The 16,171-nt window shown below is 40.3% G+C and overlaps 1 gene segment (V, D, J or C); it reads right to left on the bottom strand.

Annotated features, from left to right (window-relative positions):
* Window positions 1-1,727: 1,727 nt before the first annotated feature.
* Window positions 1,728-14,890, bottom strand: LOC137349032 (Ig heavy chain C region, secreted form-like). The segment is given in 7 exon segments: window positions 1,728-2,161; window positions 2,645-2,953; window positions 4,374-4,682; window positions 4,909-5,205; window positions 13,366-13,405; window positions 13,806-14,125; window positions 14,792-14,890. Coding segments are annotated over 7 exon segments (1,713 nt in total).
* Window positions 14,891-16,171: the final 1,281 nt, after the last annotated feature.

Below are 16,171 nucleotides of genomic sequence, written 5' to 3'. Positions count from 1 at the left end.
TGTGTGCGTTCTGTCTATCTGTCCATGTGCGTGTATGAGCGTCCTAATATCTATTTATGTGTGTGTTTGTGTTCCCCATGAGTTTGTTAATCTGTCCTTCTGTGTTGGTGGATATGTTTATGTTTCCCTGGAGGTTTATGTGTGTTCACGTGTCAACGTTTTTAAGGAGTAGGTTAATGTGTTTCTTTATGTCTTCTTGTCCCTCCAAAAATGTGATAATGTGTGTTTATGTGTCGTTGTCTACATTTATATATTAACACGTGTGTTAATGTGTGATTATGTGTACATGTGTGCTAATTTATGTGTTTATGTGCGGGTTTGTGTATCCATGTGTGTGTGTGTGTGTGTCAGTATATTGATTTGGTTGTTTGTTTGTGTGTGAGTGAATGTGTTAATGTGTTTATTTATTTATGTGTTTGTGTATACGTGTGTGACTCTGTTAATGTGCGAGTATGTGCGTCCAAGTTCTGAAGAAGGGTCACTGATTTGAAACGTTAACTCTGCTTCTCTCTCCACAGATGCTGCCAGACCCGCTGAGTATTTCCAGCATTTCTTGTTTTTATGTGCGTCCATGTATGTGTGTTAATGTGTATCCTAGTGTGTGCTTTTATGTCTATATTTCTGTGTACGTGAGACTGTACTAAGGTGAGTGTTAATAATTATGTTTGTGTGTGAGACTGTAAGAGCGCTTATTTCAGCATTTGGGTCTTTTCATGTGTGTAGGTGCATGTGAGTGTGTTTATGTGTGTGTTTGTGTCCGTGTGTCTGTGCATTTTTATTATTTTTCAAAGTTCCACAGAGAACTTGTAACCGGATCTGACCCTGGCGATGTGCATTGTAGAGAATATTTTTCACTGTTCTGTGTATAAATACATTCTGTGTGACGTGTAATATGACATTAGCTGAATGTATGCCGCAATGCAACTGATGGGCCTCAGAAACATCAGGAACACAAGCGTGAATAAAGAGAGGATTCTATCACCAATTAAATCTGGCCAATTAGAATTCAATCTGTTGGAATCAGATTTTAAATAAATTAGATCGCATACATATATATTTGGTATTATGATTCCCATGTGGAAAGCTTAAAACCTTCGCACAGCGAGCTAACGCCGACTTTATACTAATGGCAACTGAGTCCATATACTAGAGAGCAATTGCCTTCCAAACTCTCTGCCGGGGGTATGGGAGTACAGGGTTTTAACAAATGGCCTTACTCCTTTCAGTGTTGGAGAAATTGGGGAGAGGAGCTACATTCGGTTTACAGCTGCCTTTGCCCTCTCTCTTAGTGGAGATATAGGGAATTAGCAATTGCCCTCCTCCTCTCTCTGTTTAGGAAGTTTTGTCCTTTCCCCACTTTCTGCTGAGGGATTTTGGGTGCAGTTGGTATTCTTGTGAGGCCTCAATCCTGAAGCGATGGATAACACGCGAAGCAGGAACGCTGGGATTTAAGTGCTATGCGTTTGTTTGTTAGAAAAGGGAAAATCACAGATTCCCCCCAACAGGAGGAAAGTTGCTGAAGATACGCTACAGAATCTTGTAACGAATCAGCTTTCCTCTATCGCTAACCTGTGCTGTATCTGATCTGGGAGCACTGATTCGAGAAGACTTGGGCCGAGACCTGCAAATATCCTACTTTAGATGAATAGACCTGCCCTTAGCAGATGTGGGAAGCAAAACTAATTGAGCGGTTGTGTATTTAAATCGCGATTGGAACCAAGGGTATTTATTGGTTTTTATTTAAGAATTGAAATGCAATCGAGAGATTCTCATTGACATGAATTGACAGTGTCCAACAGAGCAAGGGAAATGTTCACAAAACTCGGTTTACCGCTGGATTTATTAACTGTTCTGTTGATGATCTTCAAGGGGATCGCTTCATGTCCCACCACACAGGAGTAAGAAGCACCGCTGGCCCACTCCTCCGCTGCAATGGATAACAGGCTGTAGATGAAGAAGGAGCTCTTGTCGTTCTCCGTCATCACCTCGGTGTTCTTGTAGTTGCCGGGATTCACCGACTTGTCATTGATGGTCCACTTGACGAAGATCTCTCGGGGGGAGAAACCTCTCACTAAGCAGGTGAGGGAGAGGAACCTCTGAGCGGAGACATCTTCTGCCGGGGGCAGGAGGACAGACACGGACGGTTCCCGCAGATCTTTGACTGCAGAAAAATTAAAATTAATGTCAATAAACTGGAGAATTCCAGAGACAATGAACCCGGTGGTTCGATGTGAAAGAAATTTGAAAGGTTTTCCTTTTCCCCTCTGGGGCCTGTCCTGTTTTCCAGTCAGGAGCAGAGGCGGATGCAATCCTTCTTACTGAGAACTTAAAAGATTAGACTGGAAAATGACATAGAATTTACAGCACAGGAACAGGCCATTCGGCCCAGCTAGCTTGTGCTGGTGTTTATGCTGCGGACGATCCTCCTCCCACCTTACTTCATCCCTTCTATTCCTTTCTCCACCATCTACTTATCCAGCTTCCCCTTAAATGCATCATCTATGGTTCCAGAGAGGCCCGTTAGTGAATTACAATTCAATTATCTGAATAATCCATTCAACCACTTAATAGGACGAATTGCCCCTTGTACAAACACAGGAAATAGGCACAACCTCTCCCTTATTGCTTCAATCTCTCCGCTCACCTTCTTCCTTGTGGATGGAATCTCTGAGAGGAGTCGGCAGATCCTGATGGCTCACCACGCAGTAGAACTCAGCCCCACTCAGCCAGGCTTGTGTCGAAATGTTTACGGTGCTGATCACGCTGTCGGGATCCTCTCCGGGTTGGACGGCAATCTCTGATTTCAAAGGCTTCGTTTCTTGTGTCCAGGACACGTTGACTCCATAAGGAGCATTAGACACGACGCAGGTTAAGGTCACCGTCGCCTCCATTAAGACCTGTTCTATTGATGGTGGCAGTAGTTTAATTACTGGATCATTGCAGGAGCAAGGAACTGTAAAACAGAAATGAAAGTCAAACAAAGATTCATCTTCAGAATCAGACGCCTTCACTGTCTCCAGAAGATTAAATCAACTTTGAGATATCAACCTCATGCTGTTGCTTAAATAATGTTGTTTATTGGAAGGAAAACAACCTGAAAAAGCTTCCGGGAGATCCTATAACATATACTGTGTACTTGCACCGTAAGATGCCTGTAATGGGTTTTGAAACAAGTACCTAAAAATCGAATAACTGCTGGAGAAATTGTGTTACGCACTGAATAACGTTCTTCCTTTAATCCCTGGCGGAGCAGGCTCGAGGGGCCGAGTGGCCTACTCCTGCTCCTAATTCGTATGTTCGCATTTCCGCCCGTCCAACGATCCTTGCGCTGGATCACATCCCCGCTGATGATAATGGCTCTGTCACCCAAGGACACGAGCTATACATAGAATTCACACTGGCTCATAACGAGTGTCAAATGAAATTCCGAATTTTAGGCCCAACAGGAAACAAAGTTAATTTTCTGGCGCCTTGTCGCGATATTTAGGGTGCTGAACCGATTGGAGGAGGGGTGAAAGGTCGGGAAAATGCAGTTGCAAGGAGTCTTTTTGAGATGGAAAATAATTTGCAATAAATGTGTCGGGCAGTTTGCTAATACATGTCATGAGTGAGAACTCCTCATATGTCAGGCTGGAGTCAGGTGGCGATCTGACCAGCGGGCAGTAATCGGAACATAAGAAAAAGAGTCGGCCATTCAGCCCCTCGAACCTGTTCGGCCATTCAATTGGACAATGGCTGATCTATATCTGAATACCGTCTACCCATATGTCACCCTAATGCCCTCTTGTTCTGGAGACCCCACCAGAGGAAATATTTTTCTTCATTGGCTCCATCTGTTCCAGTAAACATCTCAAACACCTCAACTAGATGACCCTTTAATCTTCTATACTCAGAGGAATACCAGTTTTTTTTCTGTGAAACCTGTCCTCTTAATTTAACCCGTTCAGCCCCGCTATCATTCCAGTGAATCTGCGTTGCACCATTCCCGATGCCAATATATTCTTCCTGAGCTCCGGAGTCCAGAATGAACGGTTTTCTAAATAGGGAAGATGCTCTTTCTGGCACGTGATCCCGACGGTGTTACCAGTAAAGGGTTCCCGAAATGATCAGGCAACTTAAAATAAACCTGATATCAAGGCCACCTCACGCGCGATATGACATTCAAGCAGAGGGAACCATTCTTTGGTGATGTGATGGCACGTTTAACAGTTAGCAATCCTAATTTAGCACTTACAGCGGAATGAGGCATAAAACTACACGATGGCGAATTAGAAAATTATTCTGCGCTTTGTAACTAATTCTAATAAATTGTCCAATTTGATTATCATCGGAGCATAGAATGATCTGCAGCTTCCTCGGTTTGTGTCTCTTACCCTGAGATCCGGTGATGTTTCGGCTTTGGGTGACCCCTTGATGGGCGACCTGGCAGGTATAGACCGTGTTGGTGAACCATTCCCCAGCGGGAACTGTCAGCTGACTGGTCGCTGAGAAGTTTCCGTTCACTTCACAGGCGGGAGAAGTGACGAAGCCCGATTCCATGGGTTGTCCATCCTTCAACCAACTCACAGTTATTGACTCTGGCTGGAAATCGATGATTGAACACAAGACAGTTGCAAATCTGCTGCTTGTGATTTCTTCACTGGAACTCTGGGTGAGGATAACAGTTGGATGGACGATGACACCTTTACGAAATTCAAGACATACATGTTAGACATTTCTTGAAGAAGAAATTAATAACTAATGCAAACTGTTCTTATATTTTAACAGGATCATTGCTGTCAATCAGACACTAACTGGAGTTTCCAGGGATCAGAACTTTGCACACGGTACTCTAAATGTGATTATAGCCAAAGCTCCACACAAGATCATTATAGCTTTTCTGTTTTTCACAGTTTCTACAATGCTAACCTGGAATTTCCTTGATCCAGACTGACTCTCCGCGTCGAACCTCGCAGTAGATTTTGCGGCTTCCCACCTCTGACTCGGTGATGGTTAACAGGCTGCTCAGAGTGTAGGTTCCCTTCTTGTTCAGCACTGACGGGTAAGTCTTCAAGCCAGTGGTGATCGGCTCTTTATCTTTCTTCCAGGAAACGCTGGTGATTTGGGGGATGTAGTCCATCGCCAAACAGCCGTAGGCCACGGAGCCGTCTGTGTTGGGTTGTTCGCAGGAGAACAGGCCGTAGAGGTTGGGGGGAGACGGTGTAGCTGGGAAAGAATGACAGATTGAACAAGTTAGACTCTGTGATTCATGATTATTAAGTAACCAAACACTTGAAATTTAACTCCAGCTAGAAATTGATTCCACTATTTTCTGATTAAAATCTGCCTCCGCATTTGAGCTTCTATCAGTTCCATCATTCGGTGATCATCGCCTGTCGTTGCCCTGATCAGGAACACACCTATCTTTCAGGACTTGACACATTACAAAAGTCATCTCTAAAAAGTACCTTTCATTGGATTAAAATGGAAAAAGAGTTTCCCTGATATTTCGGCCAGTATTTATTTCTAAACCAACAGCACTATGCAAAATAAAAACACTTGGCATTTATCGAATTGCAGTTTTTAGAGATTTATTGTCTGTAAATTGCCTGCTGGGTTCCCCCACCCGTCCCCACCCCCCGCCCCCATCACCCACCCAAAACTAGCGACTACTCCTAAAACGTGCCATCGTAACGCATGCTTATAAAATCAGCTTAAAACTTGAAACTTGACTACCAGGCAAAGTAATTTCCCATCAAAATCTACAGTGGCATTTGAGATTCTTTAGGTTGTGTGACTGGATGTGAAACGCCTTCATGTATTCCAGTCTTGCACCAAAGAAAAGTCAGCAGTCTGTAAGGGACAGTCTGTCCATGAGGCGGCTTTATCCCGAACGAACGCCGCAATATTGTATTGTGGACATCCTCCAGCTCTTGAACCATTGTTAAGGAACATTTTCCTCATTCCCAACTATGTTCATATTAGATCCTTCAACGTTATGCCCACTGAGCATCTCCAGATATCCTTTTACTATCCGCCTCTTCACATCTGCGCAAAGTCAGACCATTCCACGATATCAAAAGTCATCCATGGGTTCCTTGTAAGACGTTGCTTTAAAAGCTCCGTCTTTGACCAAGTTTTTGGTGAACTGAAATGCTACCTCCTCATACGACGCAGTGTCAGATTTTCTCTTATTACGCTCCTGGCAATCGTCTTGGGACGTATTGCTACGCTGAAGCGACTATATGAATACAAACCGTTTTTGTGTTCAAATCTCAGTGCGTTTAGTTTCCCTCATCGCACAACTCTAATTGTTCGATTTGCTTGCTATGATACATGTAAAACAAACCCTAGCGTGTTCATAAAGCATGACCCACAATTATAAAATAATAGAAATGATTGCAGAGAAGAAGGCCATTCGCTCCATCAGGCCTGTGAAAGATCACTCCAGCAATCCCGCTGGTCTTCCAATTCCTAATCTTCTTTCCAAAAGTTCCATTTTATCCAGCTATTTTTGATTCTGTTTACAGCCCTCTTTCTGATCGGACATCCCAGATCGTAACAACGTGTAGAAAAGTAGATTCATACTCTCTTCATTCATTTGACGCTGATTTTAAATCAGTGCCCTCTACAGATTAACTCACTGACCTGGGCAAATTGGTTTCTGAATTTCTGAATAAAATCATTCATTATTCAAAACACCTCTACCAGTTTTCATTTTAATCTTCTATCTCCCCGTAACAATAAAGAAATTTTACAGTAAATAGTTGAAGTCTCCTTTAGACTATGGACATTTAGTGCACAGATTTCAAAGGGGAATTTTTACGCAATGGAGTTTCTGGAACTAAAGCTTTAGATAACTCGGCATTGATTCTAAGCTATCTCTTCCCTTCTTGGTCCTTGAGGATTGTGATTTGTTTTATATCCTATTCTGCTGACTGGATCTCTCCCGAGTTTGCTTCTCCCTACAAGTCAATTAATGATCCGAATTAAATTTTATTCCTAAAATCGGTCATTTGGAATGATGTTCTTTAAATGGTCCATATAATTTTCCAAAGTATCTTCCCACCTCTCACCAGTGAGAACTGGTGTTGCTGATTGTGTCGTTACAATCACCTCTTGTTGCTGCCTGCACCGACCTTAATGTAACCATCAGCATAAGGTTCTTCTATAAATATCTGATATTGACATCACTTACACATTATACATCAAATGAATATCAGTAGCTCCATGCAAAGAAGGACAAAAATTACTGAAGTATTATGGCTAACATGGTCAACTCTCACTTCTGGTTTTGTGTGGATAATTCAAACACCTGAGGCTTATTGCTCAGATATTGAAAAGGTCGGTCACCAACATGATGTAAAAGCTATAGTCGATGTTGGTGGCGCAAAATTTGGACATATTGGCTTTCAAATGGCATTAGATAACATACCACACACGAGAACATTCGGAAAATAGAAGCTAATAGATTAAAGGGATAAAAACAAGAAATGCTGGAACCACTCAGCAGGTCTGGCAGCATCTGCTCTGATGCCAGACCTGCTGAGTGATTCCAGCATTTCTTGTTTTTATTTCAGATTTCCAGCATCCGCAGTATTTTGCTTTTAGATTAAAGGGATGGTGGTAACCTGCTAAGGTATAGGAAGCAGAGAGAGACGGTGAACTAATGCTTTCCTGACTGGAAAGAATTGAGCATTGTGATCCCCCTTGGTCGGTTGTAGGGTCATTGCTTTTTTGTTAAATATGATGACGTGGACTTGGGTATGGGGAGTAGAATTTCGAAGTTCGAAGATGATACAAAACAAATAATGAGCAGGATAGTAACAGAGTTCAGGAGTACATAGACAGACTGGTGAAGTGTTCAGGGTCAGAGCAGATGTAATTTAATGTGGTTAAATGTGAAGTGCTGCACTTTTCTGAGGAACAACATGAAAAGTTAATGTAATCTAAATGGTACTATTTTGAAGGGGGCTAAAAAGTAGAGGCACCTGGGTGCATATTCTTAATGTTTTGAAGGAGGTTACGAAAGTGAATGGAATATTTGGTCTTGTAAAATGAAACATTGAATACAAAAAACAAGGAAGTCATATTAGAGCTTTACAAATCACTTATTACGCTGGAGTATTTTTGCACATTTCTGGCCATCACACTTACGGAAGGATGTCAAGGACCTGGGGAGAGTGCAGATGGGGTTTACCAGGATGATATCAGAATGAGGGAGTTCAGTTATGTAGAGAGATAATACAGCGGAATTGTTCTATTTAAACGGTTACCAAATAGGTATATTCAAAATTATGGGATTTTTTGATATAACAGATAAGGAGAAACTGTTTCTTCTGGCAAGTGGGTCAGTAACAAATTTAATAACTGACAAAACAATTGGTGCATGGGCGGGTGGTGGTTGCGGAAGGAGCTTTCTTTCCAGACAGAGGGTGTTTTCATAGAAGCATAGAATGGCTACAGCGCAACAGGAAGCAATTCGGCCTATCGTGTCCTTGCAGACTCTCTGCAAGGGCATCTGGAATGCACATGGTAACCTGACATGTCCTCAAAGGGACAAATTTGCATGGTTGTGGGGAAAAAACTGACTTGTAGGATTAAATTGGAGAGCTCTTTGAGAGCTAACACGGGCATGACGGGCTGAATGTCCATATTACGAGCGAGAAGATTCTATGATTCTACCCGAATCAGTAGAATTAGTCCTTGCCAATTTAATGGGGGGAAAGGCTTCATAAATGTGAACATCTCAGTGACATATTTGCATTGCTTGTTTTAATGAAAGAGGATTTTCAAAATAAGAGGATCTGAGGGATTTAATACGAAGGAGTCAATCAGATACTGTCAGAGACTTAAAGCTTATTATCATTGACATTAATTGCGGGTTAACTGTATCACTTCAAAAGTTTTACAGAAGCTTACTTCAGTGGCTTTGTGCCCTCTGCTGTGACCCAGTCCAATGACTACATATCGCCAGAGTTTATCACTGCCTGTTACCTTTTGAAAATACTTGAACGAAATACTGGTTTAAACATGAGAGTATCATGATGGTTATTGGGAGCGGGAGTCTCGACTGTCTCTATTTAAATCGTCAAAAGAACTTCCAGCCTCCCATCAAATCAGAACAGGTGCTGTTCTCTGGAGCGTTACAGTCAACTTCCTGAAACTGTTTGTTCTGAAAGTGCGCTCAAAATCAGGCCAATCTCATTCAATGATTATCTGATACTTAACGTGTTTAAATATTATTAATTCATTTAAATTTGGGTTTGAATGAATGTTTAATCGAATAATTTGTGTTGCTTCATTTGAGCAATGGAACTATTTATTTTCGTATATCTGGGTGGAGAACTCACAGCTCATTAGTTAGATTCGAATCGAGGTTCCTTGAACATTGTGAGGAAAACATTCACGGGTCAGGTACAGGACAGTTAAGCTAAACAGTAAAGATCCCCCTGTACTGCCCTGTCATGATCTGTAAGGGCAGACATCGCAAGTGTTATATTCCATGGAAAGCCACCTCTATACTGCACTGACACTCTGGGTCAAGAACAGCGCTAGTTCAATATAAAATTAAAGTTCCCTCTACACTATCTGATTAAATACATTCATGGAAGGTTCAACCCGGTTTAGAGACAAAGTAATTTCTCCCTCCACATGGTCCCCATCAAATGGTCTCAGGACAGTTACAGCATGGATTAAATCTACAGTAAAGTTTCGTCTACATTGCCCAATTAAACATTCCCAAGGGAGGTATATTACAGGTCACAAACTGACCAAATCTCCTTCTACAGTCTGTCCGTTCTGTTTCTGAACTGTTATTTCTGATTGTCACAGACTGGGGTACTGATCTCTTTGCTGAGACACCTCGTCAAACTTGAAGTCAAAATTTCACTTTTCTCACAGATACAAATTTCTTAAATACATGGATCAAGTGGCACTCCCTGTAATGCAGGAGACTGAACCCGAAGCTTTACAATCAGTCGGGAGGACTCCTGGTCTCCACACACAGTGAGCAGGCGCACAGAAACAGAATAGGCACATACAGGGCAACAATCGGGCTCTAAGCAGATAGATCTATTCAATCTGTCAATTTCAATGAAGCTGTTTGATTCTAATTGATCAATTGTTAAATTGCGACTAATCCAAGTCCGCAAGCTCTTTGAAATTCAACTGATATTCATTTCAAAAATTCCCTTCGACTTCCAATTGTTTCTCCCTGTGTGTCTGCAATCTTAAAACATATAGTTTCCCTTAAAATGAGTTCATCAAAACAATTCACATTCAGGGAAATTTGATGTCCGTAACAGGAACTTAGTGACAGAGTAAGAATTTAGAAAATCAGGAGACATTTATTTTGCAAACCGATTACCCACTGGTTTGATGCATTATCAGAATACAATTTTACAAAAAAGGAAAAATAATTGAATGAATACACAAAGTTAAATCATTAAAATCTGCGGCGGCACCTTATTGAGCCGAGAACAGCTGAGTTAAAATGGATTGTTCTCGAAATTATTTTTAGACTTCAAAATTGTCTCTAACCCTTGAGATTTTGCACTTATTGGAATCCTGCCAAGTATACTACTCAATTGTGGGTTGTCATTTATGTTTAATGAATTAGCACTGTTATATTCTAGGTGATATTCATGTTGGCTGATTTTATATTGGATTCTTTAAAATATAGTTAATATTAATTCAAGACCTGTTTCTGCCTGGCACTTTGTGAAATAACTGGGTTTTAATTAAATTATTATGACACTTCATCAATATTAAATAATAAACATCATATTCATAGATGAAAACATTCAAATATGTTGATTTTACTTAAGTCGAATCACAGTTCAACAATTTAAAATGAACAATGAGTCCTACACTCCCCACCACCGCCTCCCGCCCCCGCCGCTTTCCATCTACAAACTTTTAAATCGCACATGCATTTGAATGCGTTGATATATCATAAACATCGTTTATTCTCGCCGAGTATTTCACACGATGGATTTAAGAGCGGAATATTTTAAATAGTTCCAAGCCTGTTTGTGAAAGCAGGACTCCAGTGTTTAAATATTGTCATAAATCTTAACTATGTAAGAATAAAATCAAAAACATCCGGGCAGTTTGCGATCAGTAACTGTGCTGCCGCTATTTAATCACACAATGTTTTCATATTTTACTCCCGTAATTCACACAATCCCTGTACATTAGTTGTTAAATATATTGTCTTTTTTTAATTGAAAGAAGCTCCAAAATGATCAGAATTGGACGAGAACAATTCTTAAGATTATCTGCGACATTTGAAACTTAATGAGCAAGTGTAGCCGAGATTTTGTTGATCAATTTAATATTTAATAAGAATTAAGCATAACTTTCAGGTATAATCTGTTCTTTGCCTATAATTCTATCCTGTGTGCAAAACAGCTATGAGAGACAGGATGTTGTTATTAAATTCAACACTTTTGTAATTAATTGAATCCGCTTGAATTTCAAGGTGTTATTTGTCTGTCTTTCGCCTTACTGAGTCTGCAAGTTTTTGCAATTTAAATAAAACCATATGAACAATTCTTTGACTACCAGCGACTTCTTGTCTCAGGAAAATGGTTAATATTAGATTAGTGATAATTATCTCGCTATCCAACAACAAATGACATTGAAGGAAGAACATGGTTTGGGCTTCACGTAAAGCATGTAATAACTGGACAGATATATTACACTGACAAACTGCAATTTACAACTCCTATTGAAGTTATAAGTAAATACAATCTGTCATTCATCTGTTTTAATCAGGAATATAAAAAAAAAATTCAAAAGCGCTCATCAAACTGAACAGAGCGCTGGAATAAGTACATTCTCATTGAAATCATTTCAAGCATAATTAAAAATTGTATCCGGCCCATAACATTTTCTGGTCAGGATAATCGTGCGCATGGCACACCAGAATTGTGAAAGGCGATTAATGAATAATAAATCGATGTTAATGTTAAGGCATATTTGGTTTATATGAGGAGATGTTACCGCATTATAATTGTTTGAACTACATTAACTTTACTCTCCAATCTGCAAACTTGTTATTGATGTATTTTGCAATTGCAGTAACATTTCACATACTGAATGAGCGTCGCAAATCGTGGCTTAATAGTCTGCAATCTGCAATAATCACTTAAATCTAAAAAAAATGCCATGAAATACCTTAAAATGTTTTTTTCTCATTTCTGAAACTTGACAGATTTCCGGCTACAATCGTCTTTCAAACAGTTTTAAACACGTAGAATGTTTCCATTCTGTCCAAAGAAAAGCTGCGGCCGCTCGATGTCACCGTAATTAAACAATGCAGTAACACCAAACAGTTTCACAAATTTACTTATTGAAAGTAACACAGACACACACTCTCCACAGCAGATAAACACCAAATCACATCGCTGAGGGACTGAGTCCCGCCTCCGTGCGTTTCACGGAGAAGCAGTTTAATTCCACAAACACTTTCAGCTGAATCAAATGTAACATGGCAAAACAAAACTCTCAAAACAGAATTCGCCTGTCTCTGAGCGAACTAATTATTAAAATAACCAGAAATATAAAATAGTGGTAGCATAATTGTTAGTGCAGACAGCATGTTTAATACATTAATTCTGAGACTTGCTGGAAATAGAGAAATGTTGTCGAAGCTATTTGTCTTGCACTCATCAGGACAATGAACAAGAATAACCAAAGTAAGGGAAAACAACAACTTAGCAAGCCTGAAGTCTAAATTAATATTGATACTAGAGCATATTTCTTTGATGTTGGCTGATATCACTGCATGAAAATAAGTGAGGTTATATTAATGTAAATCTGACCAAAGCTGCAAATTTGTTATTTATTTAGCTCTTAATTACATCAAAATGTATTGTGTTACATATGGCGCATTCGTGAGCAGTAGATTGATAGACGACAATTTACCTGCGACAAATAAAAATAGATCACAATATTATAAGGCTATTTTTGATCATTGAATCTTTATGCCTATTATCTTATTTCAAATATACTAAAACACTTAATGTTTGCATTAGATCATAAACCCTGCGGCAACTAAATGCCACCAAGATTAAACATTGTAGGAATGTCAGTTTAACAAAAGTTAGGTATTTAAAGTAGCCCAGACACACAATCTCATCAGCAAATCAACATCAAATCACATCACCCAGGAGCTGAATCGCTTAACAGCACCGATTGTGGAGAAACTGTTCAATTCTTTATTCTCTTTACAGCAAAATCGCATGAAACGTTGCAACAAATCTCAATACAGAATCCACCGAATCCACATTTCAGTGAACGAATGTATCATTTAAATAAACACAAATATAAAATAAAAACACAAATAAAACAGTTGCTGAATAAGTGCATGTTTCTTACCTGCAGTCACCGTCACCATGGTCCCTTGTCCCCAGTACTGAGATAGTCACAGTGTTCCATTCCCTGGGCTGGGTCAGACAATAATCGGCTCTGCACAGAATAGAGAGAAACCCAACATTATTTTAAATATCCACAGCCCAGAGGCAAAATAAAATCATGAAGATTGTTCATAAAATTATAACAGTGTTAATGGGTTCTATTCAGCCTTTTTAAATTTCCCTGACGATTTATATTTCACGCAGTAACATATCAGCAATGATTGGAATCACCAACTAATGAATGAATAATTATCAGTTTATCCATAATAAACCGTGCTAGTTGGACAGTGTTGGACAAAAATAGTATTTCACTGTCTATATTGTTGGATTGTAAAAGCGAGCACTGACTCAGACTCATCAATTAGTGCTGAGAGACTTTTTGTATTGACAGAAACTGCTGTGCCAGTTATTGCTGTGCTGTCTTGCACAGTAATAGATGGCGGTGTCTTCAGTCTTCAGGTTCTTCATGTCCAAAGCGAAGATATTGTTTGAAGTGTCTTTGGAAGCAGTAAATCGATCTTTAATTTCTGGGACGTAAGCATTGTCAGATGATGTATGGTAGTAAAGCAGCCACTTCAGGCTCTGCCCGGGAACCTGTCGGATCCAGTGCATGTAAGCGTTGCTAAGACTTAGCCCACTGGTTTTACAGGTCAGTCTCAGGGAGCCTCCGGGTTTCCCGGTCTCTTCCTCTGGCTGAGTCAACACGATATCAGAATGGGCATCTGTAAAAATATCAAAACCCCGAGCATTAATCCTGGTGAAATGATTCCTGACTCTGTAACATTCCAGAGAGAGACGAACACTGAGACAATAACAGTGAGAGACTCGGACAATAAAAACTACAGTGTTCCAGTGAACATCAACGCAAGCTCGAGGAACAGTATCTCATCTACCGATTAGGCACACTACAGCCTGCCGGACTGAACATTGAGTTCAATAATTTCAGAGCATGACAGCCCCCCATTTTACTTTCATTTTTAGTTATTTTTTCTTCCTTGTTTTTACATTCTTTTTTACATTTTTTACAATCTTTTTTTTGCATTTATTTCATTTCATCTTAGTTTGTTCAGTTTGCTTACCCACTGTTTTTTTTCAGGTTTGCACTTGCTGCTGTTCAATATTCTGTGTATTTACACCTAATCTGTAGTAATTCTTTGTCTTTCAACACACCATTAACATATTGTTTGCCTTTGCTCCGTGACCTTTTGGTCAGCTATGTGGTCTGGTCCAATCTACACCTTCTCCTTTGTTATCTCTTCTAATATTTGTCAGTTCCGAAGAAGGGTCACTGACCCGAAACGTTAACTCTGCTTCTCTTTCCACAGATGCTGCCAGACCTGCTGAGTGATTCCAGCATTTCTTGTTTTTATATAATAAAAACTACTCACTGGATAAGAAAACCAGTAACAGACTGAGAGAAATCGCCGACCTCATCCTTCTGGTAATTCGGGGGAAATGGTTCTGGCAAGAACTCACTGAGCAAACCCGCTCCCGGACTGTTGTCTTGCGGTCCCAGTGACCGGCATTTAAATACCCGGCAGAAGGGGGCGAGGTTACAGGCGCCGCCTATTGATTCCCTGATAGAGGCGGTGACTGGATCCACGTCCCATCTTCCACATCACCAACAGAATGGAGTCATGTCATTACACCAGGTTATTATTAAATGTGAACTTTTTATCTGTATCCAGGTATAGTTATTTGACTGTATGGTTTCAGTGCAACATGCTACTTGGTAATAAATGGAGATGTTGCAGTTGAGAACGTGTTCAATAGCAAATAGTTGTGTACTGAAAATTAAACCCCTCTATTTCCTCAACACTACACGGAGGATGCCAACGCCTGGGATTAAATGATGTTATCAGGGTCAAAAATCATTGCTATTTGCTCTGTCTCTCGCTATCCATCCCATTAATCTATACCAATAAAATATCCCTGATAATATGATTTTTCAAAATTAATTTATGCAACTAAATGCGGGACATTAGTAAAGTGTATCTATTTCCAGTGTGAATGGCTGCAGTTGTACGATTTACATTATACATGCTGTAGAATCATACAGCACGGAAACAGGCCCTTCGAGTCTGCGCCGACCAACAGCCACCCATTTATACTAACCCTACATTAATCCCACATTCCTTACTACCTACCTACACTAGGGGAAATTTACGATGGAAGTGGAGCAGCCGGTGCAAACGCCGCACGGGCAGCACCCAGAACTGAACCCAAGTCGCTGGAGTTGTGAGGTTGCAGTGCTAACCACTGCACCACTCCTGGCTTTGTCTTTCATTCTCTTTGTCTCTCTGTAACTCTCAAAATCTCTATGTCTCTCTCTCTCTCTGTAACTCTCTGCCGCCCTGTTACTGTCTCTCTCTCTCTCTATTTCTGTGTATTTCTCGAATTGCTAGTGACCCTAAGCCAGCCCTCTGAAAATTAGTTCTAAAAATCCGCTTGCCTGATAATTAAGGAGTGCCACGTAAAATTCAGATCAGCTTTTGAAAATTAGGAGTTAGTGAATTAGAACCGATATGGTGATCAGCAAATCTATCCCCGGCTCCCAGATCATTGCGGCTAACTCTAATAGCGACAGACTGTGTGACATGCACTGGTATTAGGAACTCAGTATATCAGGACTTAACGCAATGCGAGAGAATATCACAAGAATAAACGCTTCATCTGCTGTGGAAACGGATCGCAAACTGGGGATTTCTCTACCCATTGGTAGCTGGCGATGTAAGGGCTTGTCAAACAATCGAAATCATCATAAATTA

This window comes from Heterodontus francisci, chromosome 34 (assembly GCF_036365525.1).
Source record: "Heterodontus francisci isolate sHetFra1 chromosome 34, sHetFra1.hap1, whole genome shotgun sequence".
Taxonomy (NCBI): domain Eukaryota; kingdom Metazoa; phylum Chordata; class Chondrichthyes; order Heterodontiformes; family Heterodontidae; genus Heterodontus; species Heterodontus francisci.
The sequence above is the reverse complement of the archived record's forward strand: the minus strand, read 5'-3'. Positions and strand labels throughout refer to the sequence as shown.